At 38.3% G+C, this 22,605-nt stretch overlaps 1 protein-coding gene across 29 annotated transcripts in view; it reads right to left on the reverse strand.

Annotated features, from left to right (window-relative positions):
* LTBP1 (latent transforming growth factor beta binding protein 1) overlaps nt 1-22,605 on the reverse strand; it is a 382,985-nt gene that overhangs the window by 106,351 nt on the left and 254,029 nt on the right. For 19 of the 29 annotated variants that reach the window (XM_070574194.1, XM_070574192.1, XM_070574191.1 and 16 more), the window contains 6 exons: nt 21,815-21,914; nt 21,237-21,335; nt 13,090-13,215; nt 11,709-11,834; nt 11,202-11,324; nt 7,628-7,747 (listed from right to left, as the gene is read on the reverse strand). In XM_070574194.1, the coding sequence (XP_070430295.1) occupies nt 7,628-7,747; nt 11,202-11,324; nt 11,709-11,834; nt 13,090-13,215; nt 21,237-21,335; nt 21,815-21,914 (694 nt within the window). Of the gene's footprint in view, nt 1-7,627; nt 7,748-11,201; nt 11,325-11,708; nt 11,835-13,089; nt 13,216-21,236; nt 21,336-21,811; nt 21,915-22,605 lie in introns of all 29 variants that reach the window. The other 10 variants (XM_070574185.1, XM_070574183.1, XM_070574188.1 and 7 more) reach the window with 1 other exon arrangement.

The raw sequence follows: 22,605 nt of genomic DNA on the forward strand, positions 1-22,605 counted from the left end.
GACAGTCTAGCTTGATTTGTCCCTAATGAACCAGGGCTGATTCTTATGATTATCACTTCCTTTCAAAAAATGCTTCACTTTATCATCTGAATCCTGCAGTCTACAGCTTTGTGTCAAGATCAACATGAAGTTCAGTGGTCATTAGTTTCTGAATTTCACCTTCTTTCGGGGGAAATGAGGACATTAATCTCTCTCCAGCTTTCTGGCAACTTTCCATTCTCCACAATTTCACAAAGGTGACTCCCAGCTGGCCAGCAATCCCACCTGCAAATTCTCTCATTGCCTTGGGATGTAATTCATCTGGGTCAGGAACCCTTTTGAAATTTCCCTTGCTAATATCCTGGGAAGACACCAGGCTGCCTAAAGCCCCTCCCTGGGCATGACCTCTAAGATACAGATGCTATTCAGTGGCTGACTTCACAAAAGTCAGCCCACAGCTTTGCTAGCCCCCTTCCACTTCACCTATCAGCTCCTTGGGCTTGGTCAGAATTGGTTCCAGAGCAACAGTTTACCTGCATTACTTCCTGTACTTTCAAGGAGATGAATCTGTCAACACTGTGAACCAGTCATTTTTCTAAGGCCATTCAGCCTCATTTAATTCCTTAGTGACCAACACAGACTTCAATGAGTGAGCACTATTTGATAGGGGAAGAAAAGATCTCATTCTATCACTATAGCTACATAAAAATAAAAAGGATTACTCCCCGCCCCAAACATGCCATTACTTCAATTACCACTCAACTATTCTTCACACATAGTCTTTTATACTAAAGATGTTGGGAGAACATATTTGACAGAAAAGTGAGCATGGCAAAATGAGAGACAGATGCTGGTTAGGCTAGTGTGATGAAACCACCTCAACTGCACATGAGGCACAGGAAAATCTCAGCCCTCCCCACCACCAATTCTGACCCAGTTAAAATATGTAGTAGCAGGGCTGCCTACAAGAATATGTTAGACATTCCTCAAAGACTCATCACTGCTTTCAGAATTGGAAAACAGCCCATGCTATGTATAGATAAAGAGCCAAGGATGATCTCAGCAAATCAATCCACTAATCCCACCGAATCACGGGCTTCCTACTTCACCTTTCCAAAAGAACATTGTGTCTTTCAGGAAAACTCTGCTAGGGCTATCTATGGTGCAGGCCTGCCATCTCAGACTCTAAAATCCTGAGCTATTATTATTGCTGCTTGCAAGGGATGATTCTAGCCCCCATGGATCTCTCCTTTCTATGAACTTTTATTTTCCTTATTATTTTAGTTATATTGTTTTGTTCTCTAATTTTCTGGGGTGCACATGAGAGATACATGAGATATCATACAGAACAAAACACTAGCTTTGGAGATAAAACACCTGGATGGCGGTCTAGCTCCACCATTTATTACCTATGACCCTTGAGCAAGCCCATTAACCCATTTGGGAATAAACTGCCAAATCTGTCCTACAGAGATGACTGCCATGAAGATCAAATGAAAGAATAAAGTGAAAGACCTTTGTAAACTATATAGAGGGAAGTTTTTTGTTATCATAATAACTAGTCTTCCCACACAGGCATGCACTGCCTCCAAAAATAATTCTTTCTTTTTTTGGAAGAAGATTAGCTCTGAGTTAACATCCGCCACCAATCTTCCTCTTTTTGCTGAGGAAGACTGGCCCTGAGCTAACATCCATGCCCATCTTCCCGTACTTTATATGTGGGACACCTGCCACAGCATGGCTCGACAAGCAGTGCATAGGTCCGCACCCGGGATCTGAACCTGCGAACCTCAGGCTGCTGAAGCAGAACATGCGAACACAACCAAGCACCCCTGGGCCGGCCACAGTTCTTTCTTTCTTTATTGAGCTATAATTGACATATAACATTGTGTAAGTTTAAGTGATGATTTGATATACTTATATACTGCAAATTGATTAAGAGTAGTGGTGCTAATATTTCTATCACATCACATCGTTATTTTTTTGTGATGAGAACAATTAAGATCTAGTCTCTTAGCAACTTTGAAGTTTATGATACAGTATTGTTGATCATAATCACTATGCTGTGCATTAGATCTCCAGGACTTATTTACCTAGTAGCTGCAAGTTGGTACCCTTAAACCACATCTCCCCAATTCCCCCACCCCCAAGCCCTTCATAACCAGCATTCTAATCTGTTCTGTTTTGCTTTTTTAAAACTTCAAATCTTCTCTGGCATCTAGTAGATGTATAGTTAGATGCTCAATAATAACTTAGTGACTGACTAGAAGACTCCTTTTGCATATAATAATTTAGGGACAAGGCTGATGTTTGCACATTTTATAATACCTGCAAAAAGGGAGATGTTGAGCTCAGTTACCATCTTACATAAAAGAATAAACATAAGATGAAAGTGTGCAATTTCAAATAAGTCTATGAATATTCATATATTTCATAAAGGTTCACAAGGAATCTCAAAATTTGAAAATAAACCCTAGTGTACAAAGAACTCCTAAAACAATGAGCTCTCCGTGTTTATCCTGCAAGTTCTCTGCGCCTGATTTTGGTTAAGACTGTGGCTAACCAGTTGTCAAGTGGATTGAATGATACTGAGTTCTTCAAATGCCTAAGACCTATTACATTTAGAAGACTTAAATGGGAGTCACAAAGTCATCATTAACTTAATTACGGGCTGACAAAGAAGGATTACTGTGATAAAAATCTCAGAAATTTCTGTTCTCAGGTCACATTGTCACAGACTCAACCACACAGCAAGACAATAAAGTAAACTCAAAAAAGGGCTCTCTGCAGACATCCACTTGGGGAAAGATACTGTGTCTTGTGAAGGTGAGCAAAGAAAATGAAGTGAAAGAACGGACCCAGCAGTAGTGCAGAGGCTGAAACATTTGTTAGGAAGGATCAATGACCCTACCAAGAAGCATTATGATTCTCAAGAAGTATATTCCAGCAAAACAAAAATGCTCAGAAGGTGAAAGGATATGGTAAGATTAAGATTACTTAAATTCATAAGAGAAAGGTCTTATGACACAGGGAAAGTTAAAAACTATAGGAGATGAGCTTAAAGAAAACCAAAGAAAAGACAGTTATACATAGAACTTAGACATATAATTTACTTTAACAGGTATCAGTTATTGCATTTCTTCTATTTCACGACAAGGGAGCTAAAGGGGAGGGTAACAGTGTTGGGGGAAGAAGGGTTATAACATTTCTTGGGTCCTACCTTGGTCAGACACCTTACTAGGTGCTCTATATCACTTATTTAAATTCTGACCATAAACCCTATGAAGAAAGTATTTCAATCCCCATTTCACAGATAGTGAAACTAAGCTTCAGAGAGGTCACATAACCCAAAATCTTAATTCAGGGAAATATGATCTTTATATCAGAGTTATTGAATGTACCGCTAAATAATTAAATATTAGAGAATTTCCTTTGAGGGATGGCTCTAGCTGGGTTTGAATCAAGCTAATTCTTCATGAGTCAGGAGAAACCTGTAAATTGAGTACCTGACAGACTGACTTCCCTCAAGAAAGGTCCTGGTTGGAACAGCCAGTTGGAACTTGCCAGAACCTGGGGTGAAAGAGTCACTAGAGGCAGAGATCGAGTAGGCATCAACCCCAGGCTGAATGTAAGGTCCAAGGAATACAGTGTTGAATGATGAAAGAGGCTCTCAAGAGACGACTGAAATCCACAACTTGAAAGAAGAAGCTACATTAACAGAAGAGCCAACAAGAGTTGCCAAAAAGCCTTAAGGGATAGATATTTTGAAAGTGGACAATAAACTATTGAGAATGAAGGATCATATGCTCTGAACTAAACACTAGGAAAAAGCGTGGTCCCCCAGACAACACCTGCTAACATTTTACCTGTTTCAACCCGAAATAATTTCAGTTCTAATTCATAAATCAAGAGAAGCATCAATCAGTAAGATCCAGTTTACATGGCATGAAGACAAAGAGGCCATTAACGGTTTCAGCAAGTTCACCATTAGTCAGTGAAAGAAGCAGAAAGTGTAATGGCATCAAATCCCTGCAGAATATAAGGGTCAAAATAGCACTTCTTAATTCTTAATGAAACCATTCAACAGAAAAAAAAGCCAAACTGACATGAAGATCGATGAACATTTTTTTAAAAACTATAAACACAATGCCAAATGAAAGTATTATGTAAAACACTGTACAACTTTAATTATAATAATTTAAAAATATACAGTCAGTGAGAGGAGAGTAGTAGAAAAAGAAGTATGCTAAGATTTATGGAATAGACTAGAACAGTAGCGTAGGGATTATCATCTCTAACATGACAACTAACAAATGCCAAGTGTAGGACTTTTCTTCAAATGGTGAGATTTGGCAAAAATTTTTAGAAGTCTTCAGTGTTCTCATATATTAAAAATTGGATAAAAAAGTCTCATTAACGTATCCTAAATTATCTGGACTAAAAGGATATAAAAACCCACAAACTAGTCACAAATAACTGTCAGAGACGAAAACAAACGGTTAGCCAGGAACACCTTGTAATTTATCATAAGATGCCTTCTCTGTCCACCATGGACTCTCTAGCACTCCCTACCTCCCTTAGGCTCCTTTTTTCTCCCTGCCACTCATCGCTTCTGACATACCATATACTTGCCTTGTTTATATGTAAGCACAATGTGAGCCCTAGAGCATAATAGCAACGAGGGGAGGGAATTTATTTTATTCATTCTCAACCCCCAGGGTCTAGAAAAATGCCTGGCATCTAGTAGCAACTCAATTGTTAAATGAACAAATAAATATATCAAGTTGTGTTATTAACGAGCTCAACTCAAAGATAAGCAGAAGTAAGGACTGCAACTTTCGAAAAATATTTTAGGGTATCAGAAGTACAAAGGTGAGAACTAAAATGTAAAAAGGAACAGAAAACAAAAAATATGGTTGGGTATGCATTAGCACCGTCAGAGTTTACCAGAAAAATCCAATGCACTTATTGGCTTAATATGAACAGAGAGGCGTGTTATAATATCTGCTTTTTGTCACACTCAACTTTTCAACATTTGAAAGCTCTACCACTACAAAAAATTGAGATGGAAAAATCTATTTTGGGATAATCTGCAAAAGCCCCCATGAGAAATTTAGAAGAGCTATAAGTCCAATACGATCAACGGCTGGAAGTATAGTTGTATCACAGAGGAGCAGCTTCATCTCTAGATTACAGAGAGCCTAAAATTTTACCCAAAGCAGAAGGAAAAGGTACACTACTTACTTTTAATAGGAAATGTGTGACCTTACACACTTGTTCCAAGTAATAGCTTTCATTTTTGCATTGCTAAGTGTGTGACTTTGGTTGAGTAACACAGTCACCTAATATTTCTCCTTATGATTCTGCATCTCTGGGTGGCAAAGTGAAATTACTTTTAAACGAGGTGCTGTTTCTCTGTCACTAAATTGGAGCAAAGTGGTCACAATTAGATTGACTGCATATATCTAGGTAGAAGAACTCACTTATTATTGACCAACGTAAAGAAATGCATTTAGGGAATGGCCCCGTGGCCGAGTGGTTGGGTTCGTGCGCTCCGCTGCAGGCAGCCCAGTGTTTCGTTGGTTCGAATCCTGGGTGCGGACATGGCACTGCTCATCAAACCATGCTGAGCCAGCGTCCCACATGCCACAACTAGAAGGACCCACAACGAAGAATATACAACTATGTACTGGGGGGCTTTGGGGAGAAAAAGGAAAAAAATAAAATCTTTCAAAAAAAAAAAAAAGAAAAAGAAATGCATTTATACTGAAGAGCAATCATCTACCCAATTTGGTCAGTCACACTCCATTTGTAAATTCATGAATCAGGGCTGTGTTTACACCACTATTGTGAACTTTTGTCATTTCAGGTAAAGCTCAGGCTCTGCTCTTGGATTATAATATGCATCAGTATGTGATAATGAGAGCATGAATGGAAGCTTGACAGGCAACTACAAAATTTATGCCAAATGAGAAAATTAAAACCAAGCATACTTTCTTACCATCACTGACTATGCAAACAAATGTTTATCTAAAAAGAAATAAACGAACAAAAATATTTTCTTCTCCCCAAAGATCAACATCTCACAATTCCATTGATAAAGACTCTTGGGGATGGGCATGAGGTTCAGGGTAAGGGGCCACCTGCACCAGGTACAGAAAATCAGCTCATGATGCCTGGTGATAAGTCCATAGCTTTGAAACTAGGAGTTAGTGTTTCTGCCAAGCCTACTTATTACACCCCCTCTAAAATACCTAAATGTCTTCCCAGAGACGTGAGAATAATGACTACCTTTTTTTTTTTTTTGGTGAGGAAGACTGTCGCTGAGCCAATATCTATGCCAACCTTCCTCTATTTTATGTGGGATGCCACCATAGCATGGCTTGACAAGTGGTGCCAAGTCCTTGCCTGATATCAAAACCCACAAACCCTGGGCCTCCAAAGTGGAGCGTGAACTTAATTTTAACACTATGCCACCGGGTCAGCCCCATGACCAAAATTTTTAACAGGACCAAGAGGGTCTGGCACAGTCTGCCCTCTCATCTTCCAGCAAATCTTCCCTTGCTCTCTGTCCTTCAGCCACATTAGCCTTTCAACTTCTGGAACATGACCTGCTTCTTCCTCCTTCCATCAGCCCTCTGCATAGGCTGTTTCCTCTGTTCAAAAAGATCTGCCTCCCATCCCCCTCCCCAGTTAAACCTCAACTCAAGAATTTCCCTAGAGGCAACTTGTTCTATCTTCCGCCCTTGTAGCATCATAGAACTCCCCTTCCTAGCACTTGTCTCACTGGTGCATTTGCATTTACTGATGAGATGTCTGGGTACCGGTCTCCCACCAGATAGTAAGTTCCATGAGGAAGGCACTTTTATTTTTTTGTCCCTCAACATATGCCAGCACTCAATACAACTCTGGGTCTACATAGTAAGTTCTTCAGCACTTGCGGAAGCAAGGAAAGAAGGAAGGAAGGAATAAAAAGTTAACTCATATGGTCAGAGTCTGGCATGGAGTGGAAAAAGAGTTCAACTTTTAAGAAAAAGATCTCATGGTAGACAGAAATACAAAGGAAAGCCACTAAAGGGGGAAACCTAACTAGAGCACAGGTAATTAGAAACAAAGCAGATTTAACACTTCCCTTCCTCAGTGCCTAATGCAGGTACTAAGTATTAAATACCTTACCAAATACATGAATGGATATAAAGGGCCTGGGCAATCAGTCAAGATTTCTCTTTCTACCTTTGCTACTTCTGCTGCACACTGTGTTTGCATGTTTCCTAATTCTATTAGTCTGTGGTAGTGTCTTCTTCAGTCTCTTCTCTCTTTTTATGCATTTTGCTCTCTACTTCTCTCCCCCCTGTGGTGCTTATTATTTATCACATCAAGGATCACAATTTGTTTCCATCAGAATTGTCTGTCCCATGTAAAATCCCAAATTCTTCATGCCAACTCATTTTCTCCATGGTTAAAAGTTACTTAGAACTTTCCTTGGAAGTTTTCTCAGAATGATGTAAGTGTCTTACATTCCATATATATATATATATATATTTATATATGCTAATTTCGAAAGCGGGATCACTTGGCATTACACCACTGTCAGAAAATGGGCCAGACAGAAGAAACAAAACTGTGATGAGAACACTCTAGTACCTACCGAGACACTGCCCATTCCAGCCTCGGAACCCTTCTGTGCAGGGAACACACTGGTAGGATCCAGGAGAATTCACACATTGCTCATCTGGACAAGTACTTGGAATCAAACATTCATCAATATCTAAAAAGTCAAAAAGCCAAATCATGAATATTTTATCAGAATACTAAAGCAAAGATTTACTGTATGAAGAAGGGGAAAAAAGGCATGTTATATACTGCATTTTGGTGGGGAACACACTAACTGGATAAACGAAACACTGGGTCTACGCTTAAACACACAGTGACAATGCACGGCCAGGTATACCTCAATTAAAATATTTACACATGTTCCAAGGAAGAACTCATCCCCAATTCGCCAACTGGCAGAACCGGGTCTCTCCACTCTGGGAGCTGGCAGCTCCTTGGGGGCCCCTTTCTGGACAAACCTTTCAAGTAATAGCACAGCTTGCCAGAAAGAAACACAAGGAACGGGGACGAGAGTGAGGAAGCCATTTATCCACCTGGACAGAGGTTTTCTCTGCAGACACTGGTTGCTCTGGGGAAATGCTTGCTTTGGCTTCATGGGCCTAAGAACATCCTTGGTTTGAATAATTTAAAAACTTTCATATGATAGGAATTCCTTGGAGACGGAAAAAGAACATTAGGAGAGAATGAACTCATCACATACTTCCAAGATTTTCCAGAAAACATGGTGATAGGATCATATGGTACTATTTTCTAGTAAAAAATACACCTTACTTTTCACAGTCACAGCTAACTGAATTTATTAATCATTGTTCTTTTTGACGTGAGGTGAAAACGACACCTTAAATATGGTTGGGACTGTGGCAGAGCTTACTACAATAGCTTTAGGCACTTTTAAGAATGGTAAAAAAAGAAAATGGGGAAAAAGCAGTATATAGGAGATGGTTCAACAGTTTAAAATGAGTAGAAACACCATGGGTAGTAGCCTCATTTGAAATAAACGTTTTTCTGGAGTTGGATTTTTGAATTCAAGTGAATGGATTTAATGCTTAAGTGTCCCAATATAAAAATGTATATAGGACCTCTAATCATACTCAAAATATAAACAGATTTTTCACGACATAAGCTGAAAAGTGAAAGAAATAGATAACGGATACACTAAACATACACGGGTATTTGACGTCTTCACTCTGGCAAATTCACAAACATTATCTCCCATTACATATCACTAGACGTGTAAAAAGATGCTTAAAGTAAAAAGGTTGAAGATGATATTAATAGAATAACACCAGGTCAGTGTTGTAATTTTTTTCCTATCACCAAAAAATTCTTGCCAATAGACAATGACACACAGTGGTTTTTTTTAGGTCAGATGTTCTGGGACTTCTTGTTCTACAAAAAGATGATGCTTGCCAGTTTCATTTTCCAAACAGCATTACATTCTTCTCTGGATGGGATTTTTTTTTTTTTAATAGAACCACAACTGCTAAGTCAGAGAAGGTCATGGAGACAAGCTGGTCCAATAAATAAGGTACAATGCTGAACACCACCAGATAACATCCCTGAATATCCTGTTCTCACGTCTGTTCCCTCATCTATAAATTAGGAACTACCTGCCTGGCAACACCTTAACAGAATAAAGTAAGGACACATGAGATAATGTCTGTAAGCTACAATAGACTCCTTGGAGACTGGCGCTGTTTGAAAGCAACTTTGTTAGTGACAGCTGAGAAAATCTCCAGTGAGCCAGAAGCCCGGAAACCTCTGGTTCTGGTCCATGATGAAATTAGAAAATAGCCACATTATTTGGCTCCTTCTTTTTTTCAAGTCTTTTCATAGGGATAAAATTATGTATTATTTACTCATGGAACCCTGGTAATATTTCTGTTAAATAATTTCCATATATTGAATATTACTGAATAGTCCAACTGCTTTCCACTTACTTGATTTTCAAACTTCTTTTGTACGCCTTTCCACTTTCCATTCTTATGCTATAGTTATTACTTAAACATCCTATTGTTCCGTCCTGAGAACGTACGTAGAACTTAAGATTAGTATTTGACCTCTTTGGGGAATGTTGCTTTGCACATAAATACTTATCAGATAAACTCATACTCTTTTTTCTTTTTAACATTCCCACAACTATAGATGTACTGAGAAGATCTATGTAAAAACAAAAGGAGTCAGGGAAGGGGGACATTTAAAGAAACTAACAGTTCTCAGAACTAACAAGGTGACAGGCACCGTTCAAGATACTGCAACATGCATGTATTTCCAGGACAATCCTGAAAGTTAACTTCACCGTTCCCATTTTACAGACGAAACTAAATTTCAAAAGGGCTGAGTAACAGCTCCAACTCAGACAGTTACAAGTGTGGGGGTGGTGAGCTGATGCCATAGTCCCTGCTCTCTTCTGTTCTCCTGTTGCACCTCCAGAGCAGAGTGAGTTTCCCATAAGAGAAGAGTTGGGAACACTTCACACTTGTGCTGTGCCATAGCCCTCAGCTATCAGGGCAGACTTCACAGCTCTGTTCCGATGAGTTGATCAGAGATCCAGTAACATAAAACGCTCCCACTTCTCTCTAGATTAGAACCCAAGGGGCAGAGGCAAGAAACCAGCAGGAGAGGCAGTTGCAGGCTGCCAAAAAATGGCTAATTAGCTCTCCCTCCAGGTCTGGGTCATTAGAACTGTGAAGAAAACCAACATGCAGAAGCCAAGGGACAGCTGAGAGCAGCCCACCCCAACTGGTCTATCCTTTCCCTAGCTCTCGAAGATCAGCCACATTAGAAAGGAGGCTGATTCTCAGGCAGCCAGGCAGGGGAACATCATGGAGCCAGCACCAACCCCACATCCAGGCTCCTCAAAAACTTGCCCAGAGACCCCCTTCTCCTTGGTCCTGATGTTTCCATGGCAGGATTTAAGCAGGAGTTCCATGTATTTCTTCATGAAAATGATTATTAAAAAGGTACCACAGTGGTATCAAAAAGAACCTGTGTAACTTGCACACAAACATGAGCAGAAATATTAAATGGTTAATCGTTCTGGCATGCTATGAAAAGTTCTCACAACAAGAGCAAATTCATTGCTGAGGTCAATAATAAAGAAATTTTATCTAGCACAGTTGGAATTTGACCCAGAGTTGGTCAGATAGTGCTTCTGTAGAGTCTGCAAGCAAGTCCCAGAACACACGTAAAAGAAAGAAGCTGAGACAAAGGAATGTAACAAGCTGAAAAGGTTGAAAACTAGAAGTCAACACTGGTTACACCTGCATCATGTCCCCAAACGAATGATCCAGACACTGTAGTTAAGGCCGGGTTTGCACTAACTTTGCAATTAATTATTCTATAGTGATTTCACTCCAAATACCAGGGAAGGCAGATACTGATGTGCGCAATAAAGAGAGCACGAAGATAATCCGGGCAGAGCCACTGAAGTGAGGCAAAGAGGCTGTGAATCCAGAAAGCAGGAAGAGCTCAGATGAGCTGATGTCATGCACAGATTGGCAGAGAAACGTAGGTACCAGGCTAGGTGCCTCCCAGACCTGCATTTCACGGTCATGTGCACTCAGCACTTAGAGGTGACAGGCTCCCCATTGTCTCAGCAGACTCACCCTCGCAATGGCCTCCCTGGGTCATGCGGTACCCGCTGTCGCAGTATTCACACCGGAAGGCCCCCACGGTATTGATGCAGTGCCCTTCCCCGCATACATCCGGCCTCAGGCACTCATCTACATCTACGCAAAGCAGAAAACATTGTCAAGTTTTATTTCCCAAAATATAATTTCAAATCTCTCCCATCTCCCAGGTTAGTTGAACTTAATAATGAAGTAACTGATTTATTTGACACGTTTCAAAATTGAGTGGTTTTGATTTATGTAGGGTCCAAAAGAAACATTTAACGTATCCTGTTCTTCGCACACGTTTGACACTCCATTCAACAGTCTTGGCAGGAAAATAAAATCCATTGCTATATCTCAGTATCTAGCAGATTACTATGTCATAACAGGTGTTTAATAAAAAATTCTGGGTTGTCTGAGTAAGCGTGAGACTGATGAAGCTTAAGGGAGCTAAAAACTCAGATCTGGGAATGTATGCATCAGGACGAAGACGGCCATTACCTCTGCAGTTAGTACCCTCCTCACTGGCCATAAATCCTGCTGGGCAAATACACAAGAAACTTCCCTCAGTGTTTTCACAGCGTCCCTGGGAGCAGAGGTGTTGGACCTGAGTGCATTCATCAATATCTGTTAACAAAAATACAGATAAAAGGATTATTGCAATGTAGCATGAAATTCTCAGTCTCCCTCCTCTATTAAAATACCACCATGCTATCCTCTGCATCCCACTAACCTTGATAACTGAAGGAAATAGCCCGAGGAGATGACTGTTCTCAACACGTGAAGGGCTGTTATCGGAAGAGGGACTACACTTAGGGCGAGGTGCTTAAAAAGCTGAAACTACAGTCATGACAGTGGTATTTCAAGTCAATACAGAAGGACCTGCCTTCTGGAATCGTCTAAAAACTGGAATTCGCTGTGCAACATCCAGGCCAGCTCAGCAGGGACCAACTGAAATGTCATGAAAGAGACTCTTCCACTGAGCACATGGGTGGAGCTAGACTAGATCATCTCAACTGCCCTTCTCGACTTTGTATTTTAGGGTTCTAAAGATAATACATTAAAAAGTATGCAAATGAAAGAGAAACAGCTATGTTATGGGGCAGGTGGATGCCTCCCCACTCCTTACATTTATATATATAAAACCAAATTGCAAAATTCACACATCTTGCATAATAGCAACCGAGATGAGGTAGTCTAGCTCCACCCACGTGCTCAGTGAGAGTCCCTTGCACGACATTTCTGACGGTCCCTGCTGAGCTGGCCTGGGGAGTAGTAATTAGGCATGTGCCTTTGTTGCTTTATATTCGCCTGACAACTCACAGTGCTGAATTTTCTTTTTCTAAAAAAAGAAATTAAATTCAGCATTAACACATAAAAATGATTTACTTAGTGCCAGTATCTCTTTCTGAGATATATTTGCTCTGAAAAACTGTATATAAGACCTCTTATTTATAAATTCATTAATTGCTTTGTGTCAGCATATACTGATTTTCAATTCAGAAATCCCTTTTAGAAATCAGATTTTATGTACTTAGATGAATAGAACTCTTTATTGTAGTATATATTAAGATTAATTTGGCTTTGATAAACATGCTTTTAGTAGCTATTTCTAGAGCTCTTAATTATTTATTATACCTAAAAACTTTTTTCACCTTCATGTAACTGTATTACACTGGGGAAGGTAGGTAGCATCGAATGAAAAGATAAGAGCATCCAAGAGCTTTGCAAACCTCTTTTTGAGCTCCCTTAGCTCAGGGATAATAAAATTTTTTTAAAAGTTAAACACAATAACATTTTCCCATGATAGTCAAAGAAAAGATGTTGTAAATGTACAAATATTCTATAATGATTAATTTTATCTATCAAAAGTGTCTCTTACCAACACATTTCCTCTGTTGCTCGCTGAACTTGTAGCCTTCGTAGCATATACAGGTATACCTCACCGGCAGGTTAATGCAGTGGCCTGCTCCACAGATATCAGGGTTCACAGTACATTCATTGATTTCTTTACAAATAAATAAAATAATGCGGAAGAAAAAAGATATAAACAAAGATTTCATTGCTACTTACAGACCATTATTTTGTGTTTCCCGATTAGCTTATTGCCAGGGACGCGATTCGAAGACAGAAGGTAACTTTTAAAATCAAGTATAAATTCATTTGATTACTTTACCATTGATCAGATAGTCCCACCCAAGGTTATTAGTAATTCCTAATGAAACAGCTTCTAAGATGAGCTGGAGTGGTTACAAACTCAGAAAGAGGCCACGTTAGAAGTTGTACGATAATCAGTTATTCTTAACTTCCAAGATGGCCATCAATGAGCTTCTATCCACTCCAGTTCATCTTAGATGCTGGACTTGAATCATCATTTGATTTCTCCTGATAAGAAATGTATGGCAACTTTCTATTCAATAGCAGGCCAAATTCAAGTTCCAATCATTATATCCAATCTCCTCCAAAATTTCTCATTAATTCTAAAGAAAGATCTACCACTTCTAATCACAGAAAAACTTCGGGGTGTAACTTACTCTTAATTTGTCAATTTCAACCTGAGCATGTTTTATTTATATGGCAAAGTAAAATCTCTGCTAAATTCCTCCCTTACTCTCCTGATTCCTGCTTGAGACTTGCTTCTTCTATAAAGCCTGAGCAGATTAACCCTGAGTCCTCGTTCCACTCGTAGACACATGCTGTGATAGGGGCAGGGTCATAGGAGTCCAAGGAGGGTAAAGGCCATCAAAATGAGCTTAATTACCAAGAGGACTTGAAGACTCAGAAGTGGCCTTCTGAGATGAAATACTCCCCTAAGACGGCTGTTTTCAATGTCCTTTGTAAGGAGATATAATGGTATAGTGGGGGTGGGGCAATACAGCTGGTAATTAGAAGCCCAGGCTTGGAGATAGTACAGGTACCAATCTTGCTGCCCTTTCTTAGCTCGGTAACACAGGCAAGTTACTCAAACATTCTCCACCTCACTTTTCTGCATGTGTAAAATGGGAATAATCACAGTACCAACTTTAGAAAGTCAGGTTCAAAGGAGACAATTTAAATAATGCAGGTAGCCCAATGTCTTGTACATTATATGTGCTCCGTAAAAGTTAGCCATTATTACCGTTGTTACCATTGTTGTTCCAAAGAAAAAGTACATTTATAATTCTACTTTGGGCTGTTATCTCATTGTCATCACATAGTAAACAATGCTTAAAACAGATGCTGCTATGGATGAGCCCCAGCGGCCCAGGGTAAGAAGCCAGGGCCTGGAGCATGATAAACTAAGACAGAGCCTTATTAGAGGGGTCTGCGGTTTGAATGAGAAGAAAAACAGACCTGCTACTGCTACCAATGACCCACTATGCATTTTGCAGAAGAAAGGATGGGAAAAACAGTGCTTTAACAAAGATTCATTTCGGAAATGACCTAAATTGGCATTGGGATTGCTCTCCCAAACTCAATCCACATTCTTCATTTTTCATCCAGTGTTACACACTGTGTTGTGACTTTAAGACAACTGATGCAAGTCATCCGAAACGCTGCTGGACTTTAAAAGGGAGCACACGCACACAGACCTGCGGCGTTTTACACAAAGTCACTCGGATGCACGAGGAAAAAACGCACTTAACAAATCACTTATATCTTTACTGAGCCCATTTATGTTAATTCACTATCAGAAACAAACAGATTTGCTTATAATCAGGATAATATAATTATAGAAAAAAATAACTCAAAAGGGTAAAAACATGGGTGATTAACAATTGCTTAAACTTAAGTGACTGGCAATAATAACACAAAAAATGAATTATGATACATAGCATAGATTACTATATAATCATTAACAGGATAAGAAAATGCTTATTTGTTAAATTCAGCTGAGTACAAATTTTAATGTAGAATATTATACAAATTACAAACTACAGAGAAAAGATGAGAAGGAAATAAATCCAAGTGTTATGATCATACGGATTGGTATTTTCTTCTTTATATTTTTCTGTTTTTCCAAATTTCTACAATGAGCATGTATCATTATTTTTATAATCAGAAAAGTCTCCCTTAAAAAATTATCATTTCTATGTGCCACAAAAATCCTAAGGTAAAAGGTAATCTTCAAGGTTATATTCCTAGACTCTGAGGTAAGAATTCTCTTCTCTGTTTATAAGAATTCTTTACAGGTAGAATAGTGTGAAATGCACACCTCTAACCATCTATTCCACATTGTAGGTAAATGCCTTCTTTGAAAATTATCAGTATTTACATTTCTTGGTTTTCCTTGTAATTACTGACCTTCCTTTATATTCTTCTCTGCCATTTTCTTAAAACAGAAAAGACATATTGATCAAATATGCAAAAAGAAAAATTAGAAGATGAATTAGTATACTAGGGACAAGAATTGAGAACAAAGTAAAAGGCTATAAATCTAGGGTTTTCATGAAATGCTTGATAAGTACTCACTGCCCCACTACCCACACATACCAATTTGTTGATTATCAAATATTTGTCATTTTTCAGGCATAGCTTTGGAATGGAATTTTTACATGTGTGAACAAAAGTCTTCAAAAATACGTGATGCTTAATTCAAATTCATGCATTCCTATGCCACAGTTTGCCAACATATTTAAATCATTTCTTCCTAAATCAGCTCTGAGATAAGCGAAATAGTTAAGGATTACAACTCCTTAGTCTTAGGAAATAAAATGAATAATGGCCTTCCCTTCTAGTATCTTAGATAGAAGCTATGAGGTTGAAATTATATTTATGAGGCGTGTTTGAGAACCTTTAGCTGATTACATCATAGATTAAGTATACAGAGATGCAGCTTAAAAATGTTGATCCTGTTGGCAGGTCACTAACATGTGTAAGAAAATGTTACTCTGACACCACTAGAGGGTACTAAGAGATACATCAAAGGAGGGAAGGGATAGTAACTAAAATTTACTTGATTTCTACACTGTCCCATTTTTTACACAAGTGATTAATTAATGTAACTGTCATCAGTTTAACCTCAGAGATTCCTTTCATCCATTTGCAAGGCAGCACTCTACCCTCCTAGGTTAAAAAAAAAAAAGAGCCATAACACCTTCAAAATACCTGTCTGCTTTCTCTTCACTAGTCATCAAACAACTTAGATTATAGTCAACAATACTGTATTATAAATGTCAAAGTTGATAAGAGACTAAATCTTGACTGTTCTCAACACAAAAGAAATGACAAATATGTGACACGATAGATGTGTTAGCTAACGCTACGGTAGTAACCCTACTGCAATATGTAAATGTATCAAACTAACCCTTTCTACCCCTTAAACTTCAACACAATGTTACATGTCATTATATCTCAATAAAAACAACATTAATCAACAATATTTTTAAGGTAAAAAAATAAATTACTAATACTCATCTAAAAACTTTTAAAACATGCCTCTCACCACCTCTTCTCATGCTTTTTTCCCCCTCCTTTTCTATTACCCTTTCATTCTCCAGAACATATATGTCACATAGAAGGGCAAGTCTTGAGGATACTGTCTTAAAGAAGAATAGGAAAAGCTTAAAGCTTTTTCTGTGTATTTTTTGGGTAAAGACATTATGCTTTACATTCTTCTAAGAGGTCACTCACACATAAGCATGTGGACCTGACAAGAAAGAAACAGTTCATGTCAAAACATACATTTCTTTGAGCAGACTGTATCAATATAAGCACTGGGAATACAGTGAGCCTCACACAAGAAGTGCTAATTACTGGGCTCCAGGGTACTCCAGTTAATGGGAATGTCTTATCTTCTTCAGCATGTTTGGTTTCCTAGAGAGATGATCAAGACTCTGCTCCCCCTAGACTCTTCCACGTGTCCTCCTCCATAACGCCCATCACACGCCTCCTCGTTCTCAGGACTGCCCCACCCCTTCCTGAAACAACTTCACCTTCCCTGGGTCAAGGACCTCATTCTGTTTTCTTTTGCTAGAGTTCACTTAGAATTTGGAAAAAGAGCCATGACCAAAAGCCAATGGAAAATCAAATGCTCTATTTATCCCAGCAACAAAGCCAATGGTGGATTTAAGAGTCTGGTATCTTTATTTTCTAGAATTAAATGAAAAAGAAAGCTTTTGGCAAGATATGAAAATGAGTATGCTGAACTTTAGCTTTTTTCCTCCTCACGTGATTACTCAAACTAAGTAAGTAAATAAATAAACGGAGCCTAGAAATATTAAGGCATAATGATTTTACATGAAAAACAGAGTTCATTTTCCACTAAGAAACATAGTTGATTGAGGCTATAATGACACTGGTAATATCCTTCAGGAACAAACGTTTTTAAAGGGGTCAATTCTGAGTTCTGGAAAAGATCTGATGAGCAAATAGTTTTTATGGTGTTTGGGCCATGATAATTACAAGGTAAGTTTCCGCAAGGCAGCCATGGAAGTCAAAGAATAATTTCTGGCTGGTCTGCAAGGGCCATGCAGAAAGTTTGGGAAGAACCGGAGGAAGGCATGAAATGTTAACTCATGGAAAGGTTTACAAAAATGCCCTGGCTTCCTAACTACCCCACAATGAGCATAAATTGTCCCACACCAATTGAAACAGATGTTTCCACTTTGTAAATATTTGCCAGAGAAATTAAGGTTTGATTTTCCAACCTATCCTTGAGCTATTAAGACACTATGCTAAATCGAGAATTTATATGCTAAAACGTATAATTTATTTGGAAACAGTATGCCAATAATGTTGCAAGCCACCGACTCAGCTGTTAAAGAGTGGAAAATATCACACTTACTCGCTGCAAATATGTGGCTCACTTTATAATTATTATATGTCAAATTGTGTCTGATGAAATCTGAAAAGGCTACTTCCAATCTCACCACCAAAAGACATCACCGCTAAGCAACGTGGAGCTGATTTTATTTACTTTAGAATCGTACTTATTACTCTCTCTCTTTCTTCAACTTATAGGAGAAACGAGTAATGACAAATAATGTTTAGCTTCTCTGTGTTTTTGGAAGAAAAACACTGCCTAATGTTCCTGAGAGAACCGATCAGATTGCTCCTTCAGTCCACATATTCCGTTCTCATATCAAACCAATGGGAACATCTATATTTTGATTTAAATTAAATTTGATATAAAACAGTCTTCTTGTCCTGGTACAGATTCCTGATTATAGTGCAGCTCCAAAGTTGCAAACCATTTTAACTCAAAGACTATAATGTTCTCTCTATGGATTGTTTCAGAAAGATTCTTTTCCTGTAGGAAGTGAGAGCACCTACAAATGCTGCATGAGAATAAAATTTCAGTCACTTGTTTCCTGGAAGGAAATATCTGTGCTTCAAATATGTGACAGCAGATGTGAGCCCTGTATTTCTGCCAAACTCAAATTAAGCTGTCTTCTAACAGCTTCATATAGCACCGCTCCTTTCATTCTTTTCAATCAGCTCTGTAATTCAGTTGAAGCAGAGTTACCTCAATTTGTCATTCCTCACACAGCTGCATTTCAGTGACGGAACTGCATTTATCTAGCCAAACTTCATTAACCTTTACAAAATTAGTTCACAAGAGGTCTGTCCATTAAGTCAGTCATTGTTAAAAAGGCACAAAACTAAAGTCTGTTGTCACATGGGAAAATAGAAATACAGCGTTTAGAAAGAACCGGTGAACGACATGGTCACTCTGCAATTTTTATTTTTAACACTGTGGTGAACAATGAGAAGATCCTCGCTGACCAAGATAGTGTATTCCACGTTTGTAGGCCTTGCAGTACACAGCAAGTCTCTTACAGATGTGTTTAATAAAGGGGGTAGATGGATTAATGACTTGAGAATGGAGAGTAACTATTTTAGCCATGGCCATTTTTTAAAAAAATCACTATCATTTCATTGTATCACTCTGGACATACTTAGAAAAGCTAACATTTCTATATCACTTTACTCAGTATTAATAGTAAAACCATAGAGCAGTTGCCATGCAGTAACTGTGGGGGAAGGCTGTGGCGCTGGGCGCAGGCGCACCCTGCGGGTATCCATGACTTCGGTGAAACACACTGCTGAGTCCACGATGTGACTCGGCACTCCTCAGGCAAGTGCAGATCACCTTGGGACCTTGGCACAGAGGTGCTTTTGAAAAACACTCTCCAGTCTGCTGTCTCAACTCAAATGTCTAAGAGAACTTACATCTACATTTTTGAGAAAATGGCTAAAAGTTTTTGTTCTAACATATAAAATATTGTATATGTTTTAATTACATACCACTGTGTATTTTTTAACATATAAAAATTACGTATTTAAGGTATACAACTTGATGTTTTGATATATGTATATATCGTGAAATGGTCACCACAACCCAGCTAATTAACATGTCAAGCATATTTCTATTCGAAAAATGATGCATATCAGGTTTCTGAGGAAGGACTATTTTAAGGGAGGCTGCAAACTCCTCCATTAGCTTCTCCTCTCAGACAACGCCAACCTCACCCTGAACTTAAGCTCATGTGAGTCATCTTGGTGATCTTTCTTTCTGACTCTAAAAATATTTGTCCACCATAGAATATGCGGAAAATAGAAAAAATTCTACAACACCCTCCAAACCTCTCAGATCCTACTACAAAAAATAATCACTGCTACTATCTGGCATATTTTTTTTCCAGCATTTTCCCAATGTATATAACATGTCTTTGTTATGGTATAACGGTATAACTGGTATAATACTCTATATCCTTCATTTTTTATGTACTTCATCTTGTATAGAACAATATTTTGTGACCATTTTCTGCTAGATTTTAATAAAAATTCTTCAAAAATACTATATTTGATGGCAGCATAATGTTCCAATGTAGAGATGTAACATAACTATCTAATTCCCTGTAGTTAAATGTTTAGGTTATTTCTATCGTTTTCTCTCATACATGGTGCTATGGTAAGCATCCATTTATATAAACCAGTATCACAGTTTTTGCAGACACTATTTCTTTACACTACATATCTCACTATAGGATTACTGAGTCGAAAGTTCTGAACATTTTTAAAGTTCTTGATACATATTGCCAGTTTGTCCTTTCCAGAAAAGTTGAACCAGTTTACGTTCCTTTCAGCAATGTATGAAGCCTCCATTAGTAAAAATACTAATTTGATAAGAATAAAGAATTATTTTAATTTGCATTTCTTTGATTACTATTAAAGTTGAACTTTCCTATTATGTTTCTCAGTATTTTTTTTCCTATTAATTATCTGATTATATTGTTTCATTTTTCTATTGGTGTTTTTATTGCTCATTTATAAGAGCTCACCAAACATTAAGGATATTAACTTTTAGGCTGTTGATTTGTTTCAAATTATGATAAATTTTTATAATTTGTCACTAATGATTAAAATAATTTATTATAAAGAATTTTGAAAATATATAAAAAATATATTGAAGAACACAAGGGTTATCAATGATCTTACTAACTGGCAATGGTTGAACACGTTAATGCACTTTCTCTTTTTCTGTTTGTAAACATTTAAAAAATAAAACTGAAATCACTATAATATGTTCTGTATTTATTATGCCATAAGTATCTCCTCCTCATGACACTAAATATTCTTTTAAAACATTACTTTAATAGCTATGTGATATTCCACTGCATATGTATCATAATTTATTTAAACACACTCCTCGTTTTTCTTCTTCACTTCTTCTTCTTTTTCTTCTTCTCCCCAAAGCCCCCCAGTACATAGTTGTATATTCTAGTTGTGAGTGCCTCTGGTTGTGCTGTGTGGGATGCTGCCTCAGCATGGCTTGATGAGCAGTGCCATGTCCGCTCTCAGGATTTGAACCGGCGAGACCCTGGGCCGCAGAAACTGAGCAAGCGAATTTAACCACTTGGCCACAGGGCCAGCCCCAATTCCTCCTTTTTAACAATTATTTAGATTGTTTCCAAATATTTGCTCTTATGACTAATCCCGCCATGAGCAATCTCATACATTTGATACAATTTTGATCCTGCATTTAAAATGAAGTCCATTCCCATGTCCCCTCCGCAGGCTATGTAACTTAAATCCCGCACCTACCTGTTACTTGAGTAGGTGCAATCACTTGGCTGGCACTTGATGTGGAAGCTTCAGGAGCTACTTCCACAGGCACAGGCGGTGATGTTTTTTCAATCACTACTATAGGAGGAAGGAGGGGATAAAAAGAAAATGAAAGCCTGTTAGGTGCATTGAGATCCCATTTCAAAATGCAAGCATAATTTAGTCTAATAGCACACCACAGTAGTTCTTGGATATTAAGTACCGTTTCAGGTCCCTGGAGCTCGTGGTATTAACCTATAGCCCCAGTTTCAATATTTAGCAAGAGTATCTGAGAACAATTCAGAAGCCAGGAAAAATGACACTTCATCAAATGATGACCCTCAATAATGTTCTAATGTATACTACTCCTGATCACAGAAAATAGTGGAAAACTTTTCTTTTTACCATTATAAATCTGTGCTCATACTAGCATTATATGAGTATATTAATATACTTAAGTGTATCTTCATTTACAAATTCTAATGATTTATTAAACTTTAAATTCAAAGACAAAAAATTCCTATCTTACTCTCTTATTCAGAAAACTCTTATAAACTGCACAGATCAACACAGGCTACCTGGAAACTGTGGATGCAGATGAATAGTTGAAATGCCTGGAGACAGCTGGGGTTGACCAGGCTCAAGTTTGGTTTTCTCTTGATCCAATGAAGGTATTTCCTGGATGGTTGTATTAAAAAAAGAAAGAAAGAAAGAAAGAAAGAAAGAAAGAAAGAGAATTGAAAGTAGAAATTTTAGTTTCCACATATTACTATTTTTATTTAATTCTACTCTTAGAAATATCACAGGACATTAGACAAAAACCTGTGCAACTGCGAAATTTAAAAAATATCTGTGAACTATTACTGTGCCACTACTATAGCAAGTCCTTGAGTCTTCCCAGCAGTGCCGACCGATGCACACACCCTCACTCATCTCCCAGGGGCCCAAAGCAAAAGGTCCCTTCAGACATTTGAAACAAATGCCTTGGCTCAGGGGCCCACGTTCAGTCTGGAACAAGGCAAAACTAACCCCAAAGGAGAACTAAACCATCACCTCATTCACATGCGGCTCTGCTCTAGTAAGAGGATGAGCCACACTTGGAAGATTAAATAATAGATACAGCAGATGTGTCATAACACACGATACATTAAGATATTTTAAGCCAGTCAGTCATTATGGCTTCTCTTAACCTCACATCAAACAACTTTACACCTCCAGCTCTCAGAATAGTGGTAGTTAAGCAGCGCAGCAGGAAAACAGGGACTTGGAGGAGCATGCAGGCTTCCTCTCGTGTCCTGTTGCCCACTCCCGTCCTGTGGTCCTGTCCCCTGGACCACAAGCAAAGAAAAAGAGTGGCATCCAAGGCTCA

The sequence above is a fragment of the Equus przewalskii genome, chromosome 14 (assembly GCF_037783145.1).
Source record: "Equus przewalskii isolate Varuska chromosome 14, EquPr2, whole genome shotgun sequence".
NCBI lineage: Eukaryota > Metazoa > Chordata > Mammalia > Perissodactyla > Equidae > Equus > Equus przewalskii.